The following is a 19,337-nucleotide window of genomic DNA, read 5'->3' as shown; positions in this document are numbered from 1 at the left end:
GTGGTGCCTCTGGGGACCCTGCCCTGGGTGGCACATGAGCTCATGCTGGGTGGGTGGCCTGTGTCAGGCTCCCTGGGACTCCCCTAGAACTCCCCTCCAGGGGAGGGCCCTGTCCCACACCCACACAGGACCTGAGCACGGTGGGCCTCCCATCGGGCTCTGAGGTTCATCTGGAGGAAATGAGCACAGTGGGGTGGCCTCCGGGCTGGGGCGAGAACTCAGGCACGGGGACCCAGAGGCAGCCCTGTGTTGTGTGTGCCTTGCTGCTCTCTGGCCGCCTCAAGTGAGTCCCTGTGTGCTGGGGGCGGGTCCTGGGCCTCCAGGCTCCACTTCCCGGGTCCCTTGGGCCCTGCCCTGAACCCCACCTCTGAGGCAGGTTCACTGGGGTGGCGGGGGCGGGCCCTGTGGTGACGGGCTGGGCTCCGGGTGGAACCTCGGTGGGCAGGGCGGGCAGAGCGGGGAAGCCCCTGCCGCCTGAGCCATCGGAGGGCACAGAGCGGTGCCGGGGCCATGGAGCAGCAGCTTGGGGGCTGTGCTGCGGTATTGGCTGTGGTGAGTGGGGACCCCAGTGTGTGGGGGGAGCCTCAAACCTCCTCTGGGCCTGGGAGGGTCTGTGCAGGCACAGAAGGGGGTCCCCGTGAATATCTGAATCTTTGCTCCCAGACTCGCTGGGGACTGGGCAGCACCCCTCCTGGCTTCCGACCTAGTTAGAGGCTCAGCTGGGGCGGGCGCTTCTGCTGGGAGGAAACACCCTCCCAGGGGCCCAAGGGGTCTGGAGGCCCCAGGCAGAGAAAGATCAGAGTCCCTCACCACCTTTGAAGGAGCCCTAGGGGTGGGGGGCACCCAGTTCTGCCCCAGTGGAGAGGAACCGTGTGAGGGGGGCTGGGGAAGCCCTCCCCTCCACTTCTCCAAAGCCTAGCCTGGGCATAGGGGGAAGGAAGGGAGTCTCCCCCCCAACAACACATGGGCACCTGTTCTGCTCAAGGACCTGAGCAGTGGGCTGCTCTGAGAGAGAATCCTGGGGCATCTGAAGTTGGGGAAACTGGGCAGGGAGAGCCCCACATGGGGAAGCCACCCTGCAGCCAGCAGCACCTGTTCCCTAGGCCCTCTTGCTGCTGCTGCTGCTGGGCGCCCGGGGCCAGGGCAGTGCCCCCGGCCCTGGCTGTGGCTGTGCCCATGACTCTCAGAAGAGGAATGGTCTGCTCTGTTGCAGGGGCTGCCCAGCAGGTGAGTGGCTGAAGGGGTGGGAGGGGTGTGGAGGGGGAAGTGAGAGCAGACCGGGAGGGGGGTGGCAGGCAGGCCTGGGATGGGATGAGGCGGCTGGGAGAGCAGTAAAGAGCCACAGGTAGGTAGCGGGGGGGGCTTTGACTCTGACCCTGGTCTGGGTTCCGCAGGACAGTACCTGGCAGCCCGCTGCACAAAGCCTTGTGGCAATGCCACCTGCCTCCCGTGCCCCCGGGGCACCTTCCTGGCCAGGGAGAACCACCACGAGACCAGCTGTGCTCGCTGCCAGACCTGTGATGAGCAACGTGAGGGGCTGCCTAGTGTTCTGAGGGGGTCTCCTGAGGACAGGCCAAGGCCACGCTCTTTCTGAAGGAAGTGCCTGGCTTGGGCCCCCAGGGGTGTGAGGCCCCTCCACCCTGATCCTGCCTCAGGAGGCCTCCGTGCCCTTTCTTCCTGGTGACCTCCCTATCCTTGTGCGCACTTCAGCCTCTGGTCTGCGGTGATTCTCTTGCTTCTCTTCCTTTTGGGGTTGCCCTCTCTTTGGTCTGTCCCTGTCTCTGTCTTCCCCAGGGGTCTGTCCCGCCTCTCCGTGGGGGTCTCAGCCCCTAACTGCCTCTGTTCTCCCCGTCTCCCCTCACTGCCCCCCAGTCTCCCAAGTGGCTCTGAGGAACTGCTCGGCGGTGGCAGACAGCAGCTGTGGCTGCAGGCCGGGCTGGGCCATGGAGTGCTTGCTCTCACAGTGTGTCGGCAGCCTGCTCTTCCAGTGCCACTCGTGCCTGGACTGCGGGGCCCTGCACCGCCACACACGGGTGCCCTGTGAGTACCCCCAGTGTGGGCTATTGACCCCCACCCCTCCCTGCCGCCCTCTCTCCCACCTGACCCACACCATCTTGGACCACAGGTTCCAGCACAAAATGCGGGTCCTGTCTGCCGGGCTTCTACGAATATGGCAACAGCTGTGTGTCCTGCCCCACGTAACTTCCTGGCTGCCCTGGGCAGGGGGAAGGGGGGCTGGGAGCAGGGTGGGGGTCTGGGGCAGGGAGGGGGGAGCTTGGCTCTACTGTGCGTGGGCCCCACATCAGGCAAACAGGTAAAGAGAAATCTGGATTCACCGACACCAGATCAATAAGGATTTCTTTAGCCATCCTTACAGCTGTACCTTACGATTTGTCACCTGCAGAGGTGACAATTGACTATATTGATTATATATAAGAGGTGACTATATCAATTACATTGATATAGTTTCAAAATGGGCTGAGATTCAGGAGCTGCCACCTGTTCCCTGGAGGGTCTTGGACAAGTTACTTCACCACCCTGATACGTGGCTCCCCCATCTGCACGTGGGGATGTTAGCAGGTCCACCCCAGAGCATCTGCCATTTCCAGAAACTGCCCCAGGTGCTGGGGATACAGCAGGGAATGAAACAGGCGAATGCTGGTCCTTAGGGAATGGGCATTCTAGTGACCCTCAGCCTGGTCTCGAAGAAGCTCGATAAATCATGGCTGTTGATATTGTTACTGGGGACACAAGTGACATTTCAGCAGCACTTCAGGAACGTTTGTGGAGAGCTCCTCCTGTGTTGGAGGCCCTAACCCCCTGCCCCACCCTTCCCCTTGCAGGAGCGCCCCCTGGAGCTGTCCTGGGCCCTGTGCGGCTGTCTGTGGCTGGAGGCAGAGTAGGTGGTGTGCTGGGAATGCAGTGGGAGGGCTGGAATGGGCCAAGGGGATGTTGGGGGAGGCTGCCGCCCACCACCAACCAGCTGCTCTTTCAGTGTTCTGGGTCCAGGTGCTCCTGGCAGTCCTGGTGGTCCCACTCTTGCTCGGCGCCACCCTGACCTACACATACCGCCACTGCCAGCCCTGCAAGTCGATGGTTCCCGGTAAGTGCATGCGTGCACACACACTCCTGGGAGCCTCGGGTCAGCATGGGTAGCCCAGACTCAGCCCTGATGCAGAGGGGGAAACTGAGGGAATGAGTTCCGGGGTGTGTGTGCAGAGGAACCCGAGCAGCTGGCCCAGCACCCAGGTCCAGGAGCCCTGCCTGGGTGCTGGTTAGACTCTTGTCTCTCTCAGCAGACGGAGCTGGGATGGAGGCCCTGACCCCCCTGCAGGTAAGAATCTTAGGAATGTTCTGGAAGGTGGTGAGCAAGCACCCAGGCCTCCGCCTTCTGGAGCAAAGAGGTTGGGCCTTATTATAACTCGCGGTCCCTGGTGCGTGGCACGGTGGCTGGCATGGAGTCGACCTAAGAAAGCCATGTGCCAAGTTATCAGTGCAGGAGAGCAGCCCAGTGCCTGTCCTCAGGCGGCTCTCTGTCCATGGGGTCCACAGGCAAACAGGGGCTAACAGCTGAGTGCGGCGAGGGCCGGGGCAGGGCACTCCAGGCAGAGGGCATAGCTCTTCCATGGGGCCAAGTGAGGGAGCATGGCCCACCCAGGGGAAGCGGCACTGGGTGGGGGTGGGGGGTGTTGCTGGGCATGGACTCCAGCCAGAGGGGCCTGGCTGGGTAGGTAGGGCTGATCTACCGGCTCTTTTGGCTTCCAGGCCACCCACCTCTCACCCTCAGACAGAGCCCACGCCCTTCTGGCGCCACCCAGCGGCAGTGAGAAGGTATGCTCCGTCCAGTTGGAAGGCAACAGCTGGACCTCTGGCCCCCTCCACACCCAGGAAGCACGCTGCCCAGAGCTACCATGGCCCTGGGATCAGCTGCCCAACAGAGCTATTGGTAAGCGACCTCAGTGGCCTGAGGCCTTGACACCAAGGTGAAGTCCGAGATGACAGACTGTAGTTTCCTGAGGCACCACTTGCCCACTTCCCAGCCACTAGCTAACTACCTTGGTGGCTCTCCCTGCCCCATGGCCATGGCCGCAGACCGCGTTCCCACTGGCTCTCTGGTCTGTCCCCAGGCCCTCTGCCACCGCAGAGCTCGCCAGCGCCCCCTGCAGGCTCGGCGGCCACCACGCTCCAGCTGGGCCCGCAGCTCTACGACGTGATGGACGCAGTGCCCGCCCGGCGCTGGAAGGAGTTCGTGCGCACGCTGGGGTTGCGCGAGGCAGAGATTGAGGCCGTGGAGGTGGAAGTTGGCCGTTTCCGCGACCAGCAGTACGAGATGCTGAAGCGGTGGCGCCAGCAGCAGCCCGCGGGTTTGGGCGCTATCTACGCGGCCCTGGAGCGCATGGGGCTAGACGGCTGTGCTGAAGACCTGCGCTGCCGTCTGCAGCTCGGCCCGTGACGCAGGGCCCACCTGCCAACCCGGGGCTCTGGTGGCCCTTGGCGAAGCCCTAAGTACCGTTACTTATGCGTGTAGACATTTTATGTCACTTATTATGTATGCCTCTGGCACGGCCCTGCGTAGCAGCGCCAGCCGGCCTCACCCTGCCGTGACCCCTGGGTTCTGGTTAAGGCAAAGAAGCATCTATGAACATGGACAGGGGAGGGTCAAGAGATTGCTCAGCTGTTTCTCAGCCTGAGTCTGGCCGAGGCCGTGGTATTAAATCTATGTAAAACCCCTGCTGCTTGGTGTTTCCATGGGGCTGGGGTATTAAGTGGCCCACACTTGGTTTCCTGGGGCGCGTCTAAAGGGCCGGAGGTCTTGCCACCTAGGATCTGAGACCCGCGGTGGGGACCAGAGTGGCCCTACGCCCAAGCCTGCCCCTCCCGCTTAGCTGTGACAGTTACCCCGAGGGAGAGGGAGACAAGTCCGCGACTACTGGCGGGCGCGAATGAACGTGAGGGAGCCCCAGGCGTCTGAGAAATCTTTAATGGGGATGCGAGACGGCAGGGGCGCGGGGACCTGGGGGCAGCAGTCGGAGACAGGTTCGGGGCCCCTCATCCTCCACTGACTCTACCACTGCCGTGAAAGGGTCCGAGGAGTGCGGCCGGCTGGGGCAGCGCACAGACTTCCTCCCTGGAGGAAGGTGGGGCCCCCCCGGGAGCTGCAACTCGGTCCTGACGGGCAGCTTTCACCGTTTCTGGTAAACAAATGACTGAGAGGAAGCCCTCGGCGGGGATGGGAAATGCGGGCTGGGCGCATATCTAGGTCAGGGAGGGAGGAAAACCCCGTCCCCGAGTGCCGGAGCCTGCCTCCGCCCAGGATGCGCCAGCGGATGCGCCAGCGACGCGGTTCCGGGGTGCGGGGGAGGGGACTGCAGCCGGGTGCACATCCCCCAGGAAAACAAAGTCACCACCTACGAGGCTGAGAAGAGCTCTGCACACGTTGACATTCAACGAACATGCAAATATATGTAAATAGGCATGCAAATAAGCAGCATCTTTTGCGTCAACGACTTGGGCACTTTTGGGGGGTAACTACAGCGGCTGCGGCGGTGGGTGCGCTCCAGCGTTGTCCAGCGCTGGGGATGCGAGGGTCCGAGTGGGGGGTCAGGGAGGGGTTACAGCACCGGAGGGGCGCGGCGTGGCTCCCAGCCCTTCCGTCCCGTCCAGCAGGCTGGGGCGGGGGCTGCCTTCCCCCTCCCCCCTCCCCCCAGCTCGCGAGGATGCGGGCAGGAAAGCAGCATCTAGTACTTAGCGATGTCCCCTTTCTTCAGGATAATCTGTCGCTGCCAGGGCGCCAGTTTAGTCTCGTCGTAGCCCAGCGTTCGCAGCTTCTCTGATTGCTCTTTTTCCCGTTGCATCTCCTCCTGCTTCTGTCGCTCCTCCTCCTTACTAGAGATGAGGTGAGGGCAGAACTGCCGTCAAGGGCGCAGGGTGGGTCAGGCGCCCTGAGGGCTCATGGGTGGCAGGGACTGGGCTACTGAGGGCAGGGGCTGGATTGCTGAGGACAGAGGGATTAGTGAATGGTAGGCAGGGCAGTGGATGCCAGGGGCAGAAGTGCTAGGTGACTGGGGACAGGGGCTGGGTTAGGAGAGGGGTCACTGGGGCACATGTAGCAGCTGGGTGAGCAAGAAGCAGTGGTGGGGTTATTGCAGGCTGGGGGTGTTACTGGAAACGGGCTGGGTCACAGTGTGGCAGAGGGTGAGGAGGGGTTGTTGTGATAGCAGGGGATGGGATTTGGGGGGCTAGGACCTGAGTTATTGGGGCTTGGGGACCACGTGATTGGGAGACAGGGGCTGGGTAATTAGGGACAAACTGTTCAAACATGGGGGCTAGATCGGCCCTGCTGACAAGCTGGCTGGTGAGCAGTCGAAATTTCCGGGCTGAGCCCTGGCTGGTGCGGCCCAGTGGACTGAGCACCGGCCTGCGAACTAAAGGTTGTTGGTTCGATTCCCAGTCAGGGCAGTGCCTGGGTTGTGATCCAGGTCCCCAGCAGGGGACAAGTGAGAGAGGCAACCAATGTTTCTGTCCATCTCTTTCTCCCCCCTTCCCCTCTCTCTAAAAAGTAAATAAAGCATTTTTTAAAAGAAATTTTAGAACTGAGATGTGTTGCAGGCATGAGACGCACACGGCGTCTCCAAGACTCAGAGTTAAAAGCGTGTGGAAGATCTCATTAATAATTTTATGTGATTATCTATTGAAATGTAGAACTTCAATTAAAGTTATAATTATTGAAATATATAATTGAATTTTGATACACTGGGTTATACAAAATATACAATGAAAATCGAGTTCACCTGTACCTTTTTCCACCTGGGCTACTATGGAGGTTAATATTATATATGTGACTCACATTATATTTCTGTCAAGCAGCCCTGGGCTCGATTCCTAGGGGTGGTGACTAAGTCTGAGGGAAGCCAGTCAAGGTTATTGATAGGGACGCTGGGTTAGCTGCAGAGCAGAAAGTCTAGGTTAATGAGAGATGGGGGCTGGGATACTGGGGGCGTGGGCATTACCGCCTTCGAGGCAGACTCCGGGGACAGGGGCGAAGCCATAGGGGAAGGGTGGTGGCATTATTGGGAGCAGAAAGGCTGTGCTACGGGGCTCAGGGACAAGGGGATGTGCTCAAGTGGTGCTGGGCAAAGGAGCGAAAGGACCAGCCGGTGACTGGGTGTGGGGAGGGGAGGCAGGTGGGGCCCAGCCCCGAACTCACCGCTTCTGCTCCCTAGAAGGAAAGAGAGACATTAGTTGGCACCACCACCTCAGGGACACGATCAAGACACCCTGCCAGGCCCCACATCTGTCGGATCCCCAACTCACCTCTCCTCTTCCAGCTTCTTCCGAAGGAGGTCCCGCCTCCAGGCGGGCATGCTGGCCAGCCGGGCCTCCTCCTCCTCCTCCTGAAACACAAGCACAGAGCTTCAGGGCCAGCCCGGGGCTGGGGGCGGGTGCCCGGAGGGGTGCACCCCAACCCAGGGACCTGCAGGACACAGATGGGGACACAGATGGGGCTGCAAGAAGGGCCCTTTCAACACCCTTCTAGAGGGCGAATGGACGAAGGTGCCTGGCCACAACCCCTTGGAGGCCTCCTGTCTCCTCTGCCCCTATACAGTCAGAGCTGAGCGTAGGAGGAGAGCAGAGAATGAGATTCCCCACAGAGGCAGGTGGACAGATGGCCCCAGGCCTGTGACCCACAATCTTTGGACAGACCTGTACTTGGGCCCCCACAGACCCTGCCAGCTCTGAGAGGCTCAAGCTGGCCCCGCTTCCACTGTGAAGGACCTCCTGGCCCACTCCTGTCCTATTCCCAAAGGGAGCAGACACCAACTCCACGACTGTGGCAGGGGGCATCCAACACAGGCAGCTTAGAGCAAAGAGTTTTATTACTCGCATGTTACAGAGAACACGTCACACGGAACACTGCACACGTGGCTCCCGTGACCTCAACCAAAGAGGTAGCTGTGAACTCCAGGAAAAATCCAGAGAAAGAGAGCCACACAGCCCCAAAGGGGACACACAGTCCCTCACTCAGAGGGGCTGCTTCTTCCTCCTGGCTCCACACGGAGCCAGCCAAGGCTGTGGGGCCAGAGGGGATGCCTGGTTCGCCCCATGCCAAGTGAGGCCTATCCCGGCCAACTCCCCACACCCGGCCATGGTGGGACCTCAAAGGCCAAGGCAGCCTGGTCCTGGGCATTCTGGGTTTTCCAAGGCCACCTTCCAGGGTTCTTCCTGACCACTTCTGGCCTCCGGACCACATCAGCCAGGCATCCAGGCCTGAGTTAAGATGCTTGAGGGTAAATTCTGAATTCTGCTGTTTAGATGTCGAAAAGCTCTGCCTCCTTCTCCTTCCAGAAGGAGAAGCTGCGGTCGATGTAGCGGCAGATGTCCTCATCGCTGAACTCGCCCATCCCGGACAACAGCTCCAGGGAGTCCTCAGCAGGGGCTTCAGAACTAGGAGGGTCAGACGGGGTCGGGGGAGGTGCGGCTGGCGGGGGTGGGGGCGGGGGCTGCGGTGCAGGGCCCGGGGCCTCAGGATGGCCCTCTGGCCAGTCCTCTGTCTGAGCTGGCACAGCCTCTCGGGCCGGCTCCCTCTCCTCCTCTTTCTCTTCTTTCTCCTTTTCCTGCTCCTTCTTGGCCTCTTCCTGCTCCTTCTTAACCTCTTCCTCCCAAGCGAGCTTAGCCTCGGGGCTGTCTCCAAAGAACTGATGCTTGAGGTCCTCAAAACCGTCGCTCCAGCCACGCCGGCCGGCCTCCACTTCCTCAAGCACCACGCGGTGGAACTCGCGAATGAGCTCCCACGGGTGGCTTCCCAGCCGGTCGAACATCTCGTAGCACAGCAGGTGGCGGAATTTGCGCTCCTCGCGGCTCAGGCCCATCTCAAGCAGCTGAAAGTAGCCAAGCATGAAGAGGTCCAGAGTGAGGCTGTCGTAGCGCGGGGGCGCGCCGCCGTCCAGGGGCGGCAGGAAGTGCTCCGGCCAGTATAAGCCGTGCGCCAGGCCCGGGCCGCAGGGCTGGCGCGCGGGTACCTGCCGCAGCAGGCTCCGCCAGTGGCCCAGCAGCTTCCCCACCACCTGTCGCTGCTTCAGAAGGCGCAGCAGCCGCTTGTCGGGGCCGTCCCCCGCCGGCGGCTGCGGGACCTCGGCGGCCTCCAGGGCCTCAGGGACAGGGTCGGCGCCGGCGGCCACCACGCGGGGCAGCAGTCTGCGCAGGCGCGTCTGGGCTTGGCGCCCGTGCCCGTGGAAGGTCCACTTGCGCCAGTGCTCCAAGAAGAGGTAGACGATGCGCTCCTTGCGCATGTCGATGTAGTCCTGGACGCCACGCAGCTCCGTGGGGAGCGGCGGCCTGCGGGCCAGCTGCTCCGGCTCAGGTAGCGCCGCCTGGCGGCCTGGCACCTCGGGCGGATCCAGGTAAGCCTGGGGCGGCAGGCTGTTGGTGGCGGCTGCGGCGCTCGGCTCGCCGGTGCCGGCTGCCATGTAGTCCTCTTCGAGAATGGGCTCCCGGCCCGGGGCGCCAGGAGACAGCGAGTATTTGCGGCGCGGGCTGCGCGGGGGCGCGGAGCCCTGGGAGCGCAGCTCGTAGGTGGCGCGGAGGTGCTGCACCGACACACCGCACTCGAGGATCTCGCGCGCCACGGCCTCACGGCACCAGCTGAGCGAGTGTGAGCGTCCCAGGCAGAGCGGGCCCGGCCGCCAGGGAGCGTCGGGCAGCGGCGCCAGCGGCAGGCCCGTGTCGGCGGCCAGCAGATCTGCCAGGTGCGTGGGCCGGCCGCCCAGGGCGGCCAGCAGTGTGGCCATGCTTTTGAGCAACGTGGAGATCTTGCTGCACCAGGCCGGCAGGCTAGCGGCGCGGCCGTGCATGCGGCGCGGGTCAACCGTGAAGCGCGGCGCCGACAGAGCGGCCGAGATGGGAAGTAGCTGCTCCAGCTCCAGCTCCAGCTGCTTCAGGCGCGCCTCCAGCTTTTGCGCCTTGTGCAACACCTGCAGGTTCTCGATTTGCTGCTCGATGCGGAGGATGTCAGCCTCGGTCATGAGCTCTCCGAAGGGCCCGAGAATGCCGTTGTATTCGCGGGAATACCTCCAGCCCTCGCGGGGGTAGCAGCACGAGCTGGCGGATGTCAGCTAAGGCGGGGAAGACAAGAGAGGGGAGGGAGGCGGGTCTCCCTCTGGCCCGGCTCCCGCGGCGGCCGCCGGGGGGCGCCCTTTGCATGTCCCAGGTGGTGTAATGGCTCCGCGGGGCTGAGTTTGCTGGGACGAGCCGCGCCTGGCCGGCGGGCGATTACGCTGGGACGAGGCTTCAGCCCAGGCCGCCGCTCCGGGCGCTGGGCAGTGTCCACTTTGGTCGCTGGCGGGGACACAGTCGGTCGTTGGGCGCTGTTGCAGAGGCAGGGCGGGCAGACGGGGCTCCATGCCTGGCTTGGTTGCTCATTACACCACCGAAGAACATGCAAAAGGCATTGAAGCTGTGACGCACGGCGGCCCTCCCACCTCCTCCAAGGTCTGCGATTTTGAGGCCACATCCCAGCGAGGCCTCTCCTCGCCCCAGACTGAAGACCCCTTCTAATGCTCCCCTGTGGCCCAAGCCCTCACTATCCATGATGTCAGCATTCTAGTCCCGAAGGACAGACTCTGAAAAGAGGCGTGGCTTCCACTCCTATTCACATCCTGTCTCAGCCCTGGAATAGTAATACAATTTATAGAGCTAGGCTTGCCAGGCTCTTCTTGCAGTCTCATTTTCCCCTCGCTTTCCTGCATCTTCATGTAGTTCCAGACTTTTCCAGCCTGGGGTGGGGGGCTGTCCCTACCTCCTCACAGCCCTCCCAGTGCATCCTGACCCTCCACGATCCCCACGTACAAACCCCATGATGCCACTTCCCAGCTTAACCTCTCACAGCGAGCTTCTCACTGCTCCAGGAGAAAGTCCGTTTTCTTCAAGGCCGGGCTTTGTTGACCTGACCCCCGCCCCCCAGCTCTACCACTTTCCTTCCATAGTACAGTCACTGAGCCACGCCCACTGACTCCCAGACCTGCCCCTCCTGCCTGCTTGCTCTTTGCCCCACTCTCCCCATTCACTTCTTGCTCATCTTCCAAGTCTACCTTAGACTTCACTTTCTCCTTCCCTACCACCACCCCCAGCCCAACTAGCATGATGGGCTGCCCCAGTTCTCTGCATGCCCCACCACTGTGCTGGCCATTTGGTAAGAACCCAGCTATTTGGGGGCACGCATCAGTCTGCTAAGGGGCTGTGTTTGCTTGTTGGTTGACCCCTCCGCCCCCTCCTGCAGCCCCCTCAAGAGGAGCCCCTGACATAGTCCATGAATTCCCAAGAGGCTACAACAGTATGTGGTGCACACACGGCGCCCAGGGAACATTTGTTGAATGGACCAGTGACAAACCACCCTGCCAGCCAGTGATGACCAACCCATCTGACAGATGAGGAAACTGAGGCTGGGTGAGACTCTATCAGCGGCTGGGAAGTGGCAATGCAGGGACAGAGCGCAGGCCTGACTGACTATGCCCCAAAGCCTCTTGGCTACTCAGAGTGTGGCCCCCGGACCAACATGGGGCTTGTTGCAGAATCACAGCCCCACCAGAGCTCCTGAACCAGAACAGGCATTTTTACAAGATCCCAGGCTGCAGGTGGGGGAGGGGATGGAGAGTCCCGGGAGAGGGAGGTCGTCCAACCCTGCTTTTCCCCAAAGGTGATGGGAGTTGCCTGAGGTTGAAGGGGTCTCACAGGTTGGGCTGTGCGCCCAGGTGCAGACCCCCCAGGCCCTCTGGGAAGCGCCGCACCGCCCACCTTCCGCCTCTGCTCCTCCTCCTCTTGCATCTTCAGTTGCATCTTGCGGACCATCACCTGGCGCTTCCACTCCGGGATGGGCCGGCCCTGCTCATCGTGCGTGGGGATGAGCGCTTCCACATCGAGTTGCACACCCGGCGCTGGAGTGGAGGGCGGCGCCGGTGCCAGGCTGCCGTTGAGCAGTGGCTGGGGCCCCATGGCCGGTGGGGTGGGGCTCCGGGCCCGAGATGCTGCTGGTGACGCTGGTGGCAGCGGTGAGTCGGGCTATGGGGAGAGGCGGCTGGGTTGAGCACAGGCAGGGGCCGGGGAGCCGGGGCAGGAGCGCCTTTTGGACCGCCTACCTGGGAGGCTGGCTGTCCACTGCCGGAGAACACCGTGGTCAGACCCTTGCTCTGCGGCGTGGGCTTTAGACTCTTGCCAGCCTTGATCTCAGCCAGAAGCTCTGAGTTGTCACCCGTTGGGGCCATCATGTTGAAAGACTTGGTGCCTATGTAAAGGCGGGGAGGAGGCGCTGGCAAGGGGTGGGGTGGCATCCCCTGCGTCCCCCACCCGAGCCTCTGCAGCCCCCTGCCCAAGTCAGGATGGGCTCGGAGCCTTCCCTTCGGCCCTGGGCAGCAATCCAGACCCCATGCCCAGCAGGTGGCTCGGTTCTTGGGGGCCCCAGAGTTGGGACCCCCACTGGAAGTCAGAAGTCATACAACCCTGCCATTCTCCCAGCCCTACTCACGAGACGTGGGGCCCCCACCTGGGGGCCCCTGGGAGATCATGATGGCTCTTGGGCTGGTCCCGGGGACTCTAACGAATGCCCCCGCCCAGCTCACTCACTGCCCAGCTCCAATACGCCACCGGGGGCCAGCCCCCGACCTTTGTCCCGGGTGCCCTGGCTTGGCCGTGCAGGGTGGAGTCTCCCTCTGGCCCTCTCTCTGCATCAGCAAAGCCCAGTGACCCTTGGACTGCGTCGCCTGAGCCTCTGGCTATACAGACTAGGGGCCCTGGATACCACCACCCAGCCAGCCCCTCCCCCTACAAACCCACAGACAGACATGCGTGCAGACACTAGTTGCAAGCCAGGAGCACACTTATGGCAAAGCGCTGCTCAGCTGGGAGAGACCCAGGAAAGTGGAGCCCTTACTAAGGATATGCAGTGGGGGCTCCCTGGAAGAAGGACTAGGAAGGCAGCATGCAAATGTCCACAGGGGAGTTTGCATTTATCAGCTAGGCTGGCAGAGGTGACTGGGGTTTGGGGATGGCTGTCTGTAGAGCCCGAGGATGGTCAGGGCTGGGTGAGGGGACTGGCCAGCAGCTCCTGGGTCCCCTGGGATGGGGACACCAGCACACAGTGGCGGGAGGAGGAAAAGGGGAAGGCAGCCGGCAAGCAACATCAGCCAGGCCAAGAATTCACACGCGTGGGTGTGGGGTGGGGTAAGAGGGCGGGTGTGGGGCAGAGGTCTGGACTGGCACTGCGGACCACTCGCCAGGCACCCGCCCCTGGCCCTGCCTTTTCCTCAAGTCCCTCGCCCGCTCGGCCTCGCTGTTCCCTTTCCTGAGCGCGCTTTGTCCCCCACCCTTGCGCTTCAGCCAGGAGCCGCGCACGCAGCTACTCACTCTTCCTGTGCCTCAGGACTCTCACTTCTAGGGACGGAGAGGAGAGAAGTGACAGGGGAGTTAGGAGAGGGAGGGCCTCGGGTGGAGGCTAGGAGAGCTGGGGCAGTGAGAGAGGGCCAAGGAGGACAGGAGGAGGGAGGGGGATGTGCAGAGGAGGGGGAACGGGACCCATCGACCCTGGCTCAGGCTGCTCTGGGGTTCCACAGGGACGGTCTGCTCAGGCCCCAGCCCAGCTGGTGCCCCGAGGGCTGGACGGGGCTGCCATGGCCCTGGTTTTCCTAGTGGGAGCCTCCATCTCAGCAGTGGGTTGAGGTAGGGCACCCAGTCCAGGCTCTGCTGAGAAGAGGTGTCTGGACAAGCCCAGAGTCTATTTTCCTTCTGTCCCTAGCTCCAGGCTGCAGAAGGGAGAAGCTGAGCCTAGAGCCAGGGGCCATTCTGGAGGCTCAGCTGGTGGCAGACGTGCTGTCACGGGCTCTGGTCTGCAGAGGCTGGGGCTCCCTAGGATCCCTAGGGAGCACAAGCTGGCCCTCCCCTGGGCCCTACGGTGCCCTCACACCCCTAGTCTGGAAGATGAAGCTTTGGATGGTGCCACTAAGCATGGTCCCTGCACTGAGTGGCTGGGTGAGAAGGGTACCCCCTGCCAGACTGGGGTGGGACTACCTCCAGGGCCCTCCAGAAGCCTGGGTGTGCAGGAGACCGCCCATATTACATATTAAAGCAGCTTGGGGGTCATGGTCGCCAGTCTAACTCTCAAAAGATGATTCCCAGGAGAGTCCCCAGGAGGGACTGGCATGATGGGTCGCTGGCCTTGTCCCCATAGCAGGCCCTAGCTGGCCTGGGGAAGATGTAGCTGGGAAGAGGCCCTGGTGCATCAGAGAAGGGCTCAGGGCTGTCCCCAGCTTGGAAGGACAGGGAAGGAAGTGCGGAGAGGCTCGGGACTGAGGAGGGGCAGGGAGGAGGTTGGCCAGCAGCCCTGCCTCCTGGAAGCTGGTTCTCCTTCTCAGAGGTTCCCTCGAGCCCTCGCTCATCATCAGAGACAGCTGCCTGCAGACCTTGGAGGCCTGCCCCACTAGACTGGAGGCAGGCGCAGAGCAGGAAGGGGACATGCCCCAGGTCACACAGCCCTGTCCTGCTCTGGCCGGGGCCTTACTTTAGGGTCAAGTCCTCCCTGGGGAGGGACTGCAGGGAGCACGGGGGCTGTGGCACTGGGGAGGGGCATTGTCTAGGTTTCCCTCCCCTTTCGGGGCTAGAGCCACTGCCCCCCGCCCCTGCCCAGTGCGCCCCTACTCACTGCCAGTGGAAGAGGAAGAACGACGCTGCCCGCAGCCAGGGCCGGCGCCCTCGAGGGGCAGCGGCGGAGCGGGCGGCGGCGAGCTCAGGCCCTCCGGCAGGGGCGGCGGGGGTGGTGGTGGCGGCGGCGGCAGCTCCCTGGACGCCTTGGGGTCCGCGGCGCAGCCGTTGTGCACGTGATTCCCGGGGAGCAGCGCCGCCTGCGGGGGAGCGGAGGGGCCAGCGAGTGAGAAGCTGGTCGCCCGGCCGGGTCCCAGGCGGCCGGCGGGTGCGGGCTGGCGGGCACGCACCTCCTCGCTGTGCGCCATGCCCGGGCGAGCGGCCGGCGGCTCCCGGGGACACCGACCCAGCTGGCGGTAGTAGTCCCCCGTGCTGGGCTGCTTGCTGAAGGCGCGGGGCTTGCGGCCCGAGTCCTGCCTGCGCAGCCCGTCGTGGCCGTCGCGGGAGCTTGGCTGCGGAAAGACGGTGGGGAGTGGGCTTCGGGCCCTCGTCCCTCCCACGCCGCCCCACCCCCGGCTCTTCACCGTCCCGGTGGCCCACGGCCAGCGGCTGTCGAGGGGAGCCACCGGCAGTGCTCCTAGACACCTGCTGTCCTCGGAGCGGGGATGGGGCGAGGGTCACGGGCCTCGGTGCACGGGCAGGCTCGGCTGGCCCTACAGGGAGGGGTTCTGGGCAGGGGCCCCCACTGAGGCTAGAAGGGGCGGGCCCAGGGGCGGGGTAGCCCAGCCCAGACGCCAGGGGGAGCCGAGAAGGGGCAGCTCCCAGCTCAGCCGGCACTAGAGCCTCAACCGCACCGCAGGCCCCGCTGCCACACCGTCCGACCCGTCCGCTAGGTCGCGGCCCCGAGGGAGCCCTCTCGACAGCCCGCGTCCTGCGAGGCTCCTGCTTGCCCAGGGCCCTCAGCAGCCCAGCCCAGGGCTGGGGCCGCTCCTACCTGTGCCGATGCCTGCAGCCCCCGTTGTGCACCTGGCGGCGGGGGCGGCATGGACCCGACACCTGAGCTACCTGATCCTTCCTCTCGGGTTACAGCCCAGCCCGTGCCGCCCGCGCCTCTGAGCGCCCTGGAGCTCTGACGGCCTGACATCACCCGGGCCCGCCAATCCTGGGCAGCGGGGGATGCAACGGCTCCGCCATACCCGGCCGCGCGCACCGCGCCTGCCGGGCGCGCCAGATGTGCCCCTGCCCCTGCGCCTCTCTCCCTGCGCCAGGTGCTGCCGCGCACCGGGCCTTCATTCCCCGGCTCCGTCCCTCCATCCTCCAAGACGGAAGCGCCGGCCTGACCTCGGGCAGTGAACCCCCTCCCCCATTTGGCCCCCCTGGGTCCTGGGTCACGCCCCCGCCCTTCCCTGGCCGCATCTGGAAACCATCGCCATCCGCGTAAGCGACACCGACACCCTTGCCCAAGCCTCGGGTTTCAGGGGCGGCAAGGCGGCTCGGGTGACAGCTATGCGCCCGCCCTGTGGTGGCTGCCCCCCGTTAAGCCCTGCTCAGAGAGGACAGGAGGCAGCGGGGCCAAAGGCCGAGTCCACGGGCGGGGGCCGTCCCCTGCCCCACCTGCCAGCCCATTCGTCCCTGCCGTGGCCCCAGACCCTCCACGCCCCACCCGACCCGGCTCACGTTGCAGGAAACGGGACACCGCAGGATTTGTTTTCTGGGCCAGCCCGCCCCCTCGGCGCCCCCTGCAGCCCCGAGGCGCGCACGCCACGACCCTGCTCTGGCTGCGGTCAGGCTACCAGGCCAGGGGGCTGGGGGCGCTGCGGGCACACAAAGGGCCCTTTGTGGAGCTGCCGGGAGCCTGCGGCCCAGCACGCACACAGGGAGGGGGACGGCAACCCGGTGTCCTGCTGCCCTGGCTCCGGGGAAGGGAGGAGGCCTGGGTGGGCCACCTGTCCTGTGGCTTTGGGCAGGGCTCACAAGCCCAGTCAGGAAAGTTCTCTGCCCCTGCAGGCCTCTTCTGGGCCCCCACCTTCTGGAGATGAAAGGGGAACCCAGCTGAGAGCTTGGTCACAGGTGGGGCGAAAGGGGGTGGGTAGAGTCACTCTGGAGGCTCTGTCCCTCCCTTCCCCTCCCCTGCCCAGTGGCCTTGTGACCTGGGTCACCTGTGGGAATTGATTACTTCGCTTGGCCCTGGAGTGGCTTGCCTTGGCCTTGAGAGAGAGCTACATGGTCAGGGCCCCCACAGGACCCTCAGGGGTCTCCACCCCATACTCAACCACCTGAGGGCTCAGGTGGCCCCCCCACCTCTCAGAACAGCTTTTCGCTGTCCCCTTGGCCAGCACCCCAGGGCTCCCTCTGGACCTCCCTGCCCAGGACTCTCAGGGCTGTCTGGACCAGCCCTCTGTCCCACCCGCCCCACTCCAGAGCCTCAGTGGGATCCCAGAGGCCCTGCTGTCCTGGACTCCGCCCCTCCGCCCCCAGACTCCCATTTCAGCCTCTCCCCTCCTCCTCCATGGGAACGCAAGCCCCAAACCCGAAGTCAGCCTCCTCTTGACCCCTCCCTCAGCCTTGACAGACTGCCAAGTCCTACCACTGCGCCCTCCGTGCCTCCCCCCACCCTGGCCTTCCCCTGCACAGCCATGCCGCCTGAATCTCCCACCCTGGGGACGCATTCTCTGCAGACTCCACGACTATCCTGCCGCTCTTTGCAAGAGGTGGCAAGGACCAGCCCCTTGAAAGGCATGACCGTCTGGGTACATGTTCCTAACCCTCCCCTGCCCCCAGCTCCCCAGAGGGCAGTCACTCTGTCTTACCCACCTCCCTGTGCCCAGTGCCCAGCCCTGAGCCCCCATGGGGCTGACCAGGAATGTGGACTCTTGAGCAGGCCATTGGCCCAGGGACCCCCACCCTGTGCCCACGAGCCAGGCAGTCCTTGGCCTCCACTGTGCCCATCAGCCCAGGTCCGGTGCTGAGAGGCAGGGAAGGTGGGTGAAGAAGGCTCACTACCTCCTTTCTGATGGCCTGGTTCTCCACGTGGCGGAGTTTGCTCTTGGTCTGCATGTAGATGTCAGCTGCTTGCAGCCCTACGGGGGGCTTGGGAGCTGGGTATCCTGGCGGGGGAGGAGGCAGCTGGGTGCCTGGGGGTGGGGGCGGTGGAGGGAAGCTGGGTGGTGGTGGGGGTGCGGTGGTTTTCTCCATCTCGCCCTGGGCCAGGTTCAGCTCCGGGCTCAGCATGTCCATGTAGCTCTGTATGTCTGCAGCTCTGGTGCTGGGAGGCCCTAGGGAGGAAGGGGAGGCCGGGTGTGCAAGTTGGCAGAGAGGCTGTCCCCCAGGACCGAGACCCTCTACTGCCCATAAGCAACTTGCCAAGCAAGGAGGTGGATGGAGGGGTGCAGCCCAGCAAGGCCCCACCCGCATCCTGGCCCTGCCCTCCCCCAGCCCTGCACCTGCTGGGGAGAGACCACAGGCTCCAGTGTGGAGGGGAGGCACCGGGGGACTTTGGGCTCCAGGGTGCGCCTTCAGAGCAGAGCCACCTGGAGGGCGGAGGGCCTGCTTTTCAGAGCAGATCTGGCAGGGCAGGTGGCAGGAATAGGGATGGCCACACCCAGTGTCCACAGGCCACCACCTGGTGGCATGAAGCAGGCATCGCAAGTGGACAGACACCTATTCTCAGGGCGTGGTCAGTGTGTGTGGCTTCGGCTTGAGCGTTTTCGCACTGTGCGTGTTTGTGAGTGAGTACACATGCTTCTCTCTGTTTGTGAATGTGTCTGCATTAGTCTGTGGACATGGGTGTGTGTGTGAGCATGTGGAGGGTACAGAATGGAGAGCTGTGTGCCTGCATGTAGTACAGGTGTGTGCATGTATCTGCACAGCTCTGTATGTGCAGTTGTGCATTTGTATTTGGATGCTGTGTGTGCACATGTACAAGTGTGCACTCTCCAGCATGCAAGGTCTGGGGAACAGTTTGTGCATGTGTGCATAAGAACATTATGTCACGTGCAGGGTGCATGTGGGTTTTGTCAGAAAGAGAGCGTGTGTGGATGTACATGTGTGTTGTGATGGGGACACACAAGCATGACAGTCATCTGCCTCTCATCAGAACTAGGGTCCTCTACTGGTGACCTGGGCAGCTGCCAGTACCAGCTGAGGGCAGCACAGACCCGGCGGGGCTGGCCCTCAGTGCCCAGGGGTCTGGCTCCAGCCTGCTCTCCCTCCTCCCTCTTCCCCCCAGCCCACTCACCGCGTGGCGGGCACCGGCCCTTGACACTGGACTGGCTGGAGGAGCAGGAGTCATAGTTGGAGAGGGTGCTGGTGGGCGAGCTGAGGTCGAAGTTCAGTGGCTGGACTGACATGGTGGTGTTGGGTGAGGACATGCCCGAGTCAGGCTGCTTGGTCTCCAGCTCGGCGGATGGATCCCTGGACAGCACGCGGTGCTCCACGCTCTGCACAGAAGGAGGGGAGGCCATGAGGACAACCAGCCCTGAAGACCAGCCTGCTGTGGGCCAGGGTCCTGCTCAGGCATGCCTCGCTGTGTGACCTTGGCTAAGCCACTGCCTTTTCTGGGCTTCTTCCCCATCATAAGTGGGTCTTTGAGGCTCTTCCTAGGCTAAGAGTCAAGCCCAGTCCCCCAGCAGCAGGACTGTGGGTTCCTAGGAAAATCCTTCTCCTGGCCCCTCCCTGCTCAGGAGGGTGGAGAGACACACAGAAGAGGAGGC

At 63.5% G+C, this 19,337-nt stretch overlaps 2 protein-coding genes across 10 annotated transcripts in view; one reads left to right on the top strand and one right to left on the bottom strand.

Annotated features, from left to right (window-relative positions):
• The first annotated feature begins 424 nt into the window (after nucleotides 1-424).
• On the top strand, nucleotides 425-4,727 carry TNFRSF25 (TNF receptor superfamily member 25). Of its 2 annotated transcripts, none has more exons than XM_045190456.2 (10): nucleotides 425-552; nucleotides 1,104-1,227; nucleotides 1,395-1,529; nucleotides 1,873-2,040; nucleotides 2,126-2,198; nucleotides 2,844-2,899; nucleotides 2,996-3,103; nucleotides 3,300-3,334; nucleotides 3,766-3,946; nucleotides 4,128-4,727. In XM_045190456.2, the coding sequence occupies exons 1-10, from the start codon at nucleotides 511-513 to the stop codon at nucleotides 4,451-4,453; spliced, it is 1,248 nt and encodes a 415-aa protein (XP_045046391.1). In that variant the 5' UTR covers nucleotides 425-510; the 3' UTR covers nucleotides 4,454-4,727. The 2 variants fall into 2 exon arrangements, with proteins under 2 accessions (XP_045046391.1, XP_045046390.1); XM_045190455.2 differs by having other exon boundaries at nucleotides 3,297-3,334.
• Nucleotides 4,728-4,965: 238 nt separating this feature from the next.
• Nucleotides 4,966-19,337, bottom strand: part of ESPN (espin) — a 30,406-nt gene continuing 16,034 nt past the window's right edge. For 2 of the 8 annotated variants that reach the window (XM_053920981.1, XM_053920983.2), the window contains 8 exons: nucleotides 18,863-19,064; nucleotides 18,069-18,155; nucleotides 17,629-17,900; nucleotides 14,976-15,137; nucleotides 14,687-14,885; nucleotides 12,132-12,277; nucleotides 11,791-12,054; nucleotides 7,545-10,112 (listed from right to left, as the gene is read on the bottom strand). In XM_053920981.1, coding sequence (XP_053776956.1) covers nucleotides 8,310-10,112; nucleotides 11,791-12,054; nucleotides 12,132-12,277; nucleotides 14,687-14,885; nucleotides 14,976-15,137; nucleotides 17,629-17,900; nucleotides 18,069-18,155; nucleotides 18,863-19,064 — 3,135 coding nt within the window. In that variant the 3' untranslated portion in view covers nucleotides 7,545-8,309. The other 6 variants (XM_071220829.1, XM_053920986.1, XM_053920985.1 and 3 more) reach the window with 6 other exon arrangements.

This window comes from Desmodus rotundus, chromosome 3, assembly GCF_022682495.2.
Source record: "Desmodus rotundus isolate HL8 chromosome 3, HLdesRot8A.1, whole genome shotgun sequence".
Lineage (NCBI taxonomy): Eukaryota > Metazoa > Chordata > Mammalia > Chiroptera > Phyllostomidae > Desmodus > Desmodus rotundus.
Note: the sequence above shows the minus strand (reverse complement) of the source record. Positions and strands in the feature narration are given on the sequence as shown.

Bases quoted from the DNA above. Each gene is read 5' to 3' on its own strand.
- TNFRSF25 (XM_045190455.2), top strand. From the start codon at position 511: ATGGAGCAGCAGCTTGGGGGCTGTGCTGCGGTATTGGCTGTG. The intron at 1,228-1,394 runs GTGAGTGGCTGA...TGGGTTCCGCAG, and splicing joins TTGCAGGGGCTGCCCAGCAG to GACAGTACCTGGCAGCCCGC. The intron at 2,199-2,843 runs GTAACTTCCTGG...TTCCCCTTGCAG, and splicing joins AGCTGTGTGTCCTGCCCCAC to GAGCGCCCCCTGGAGCTGTC.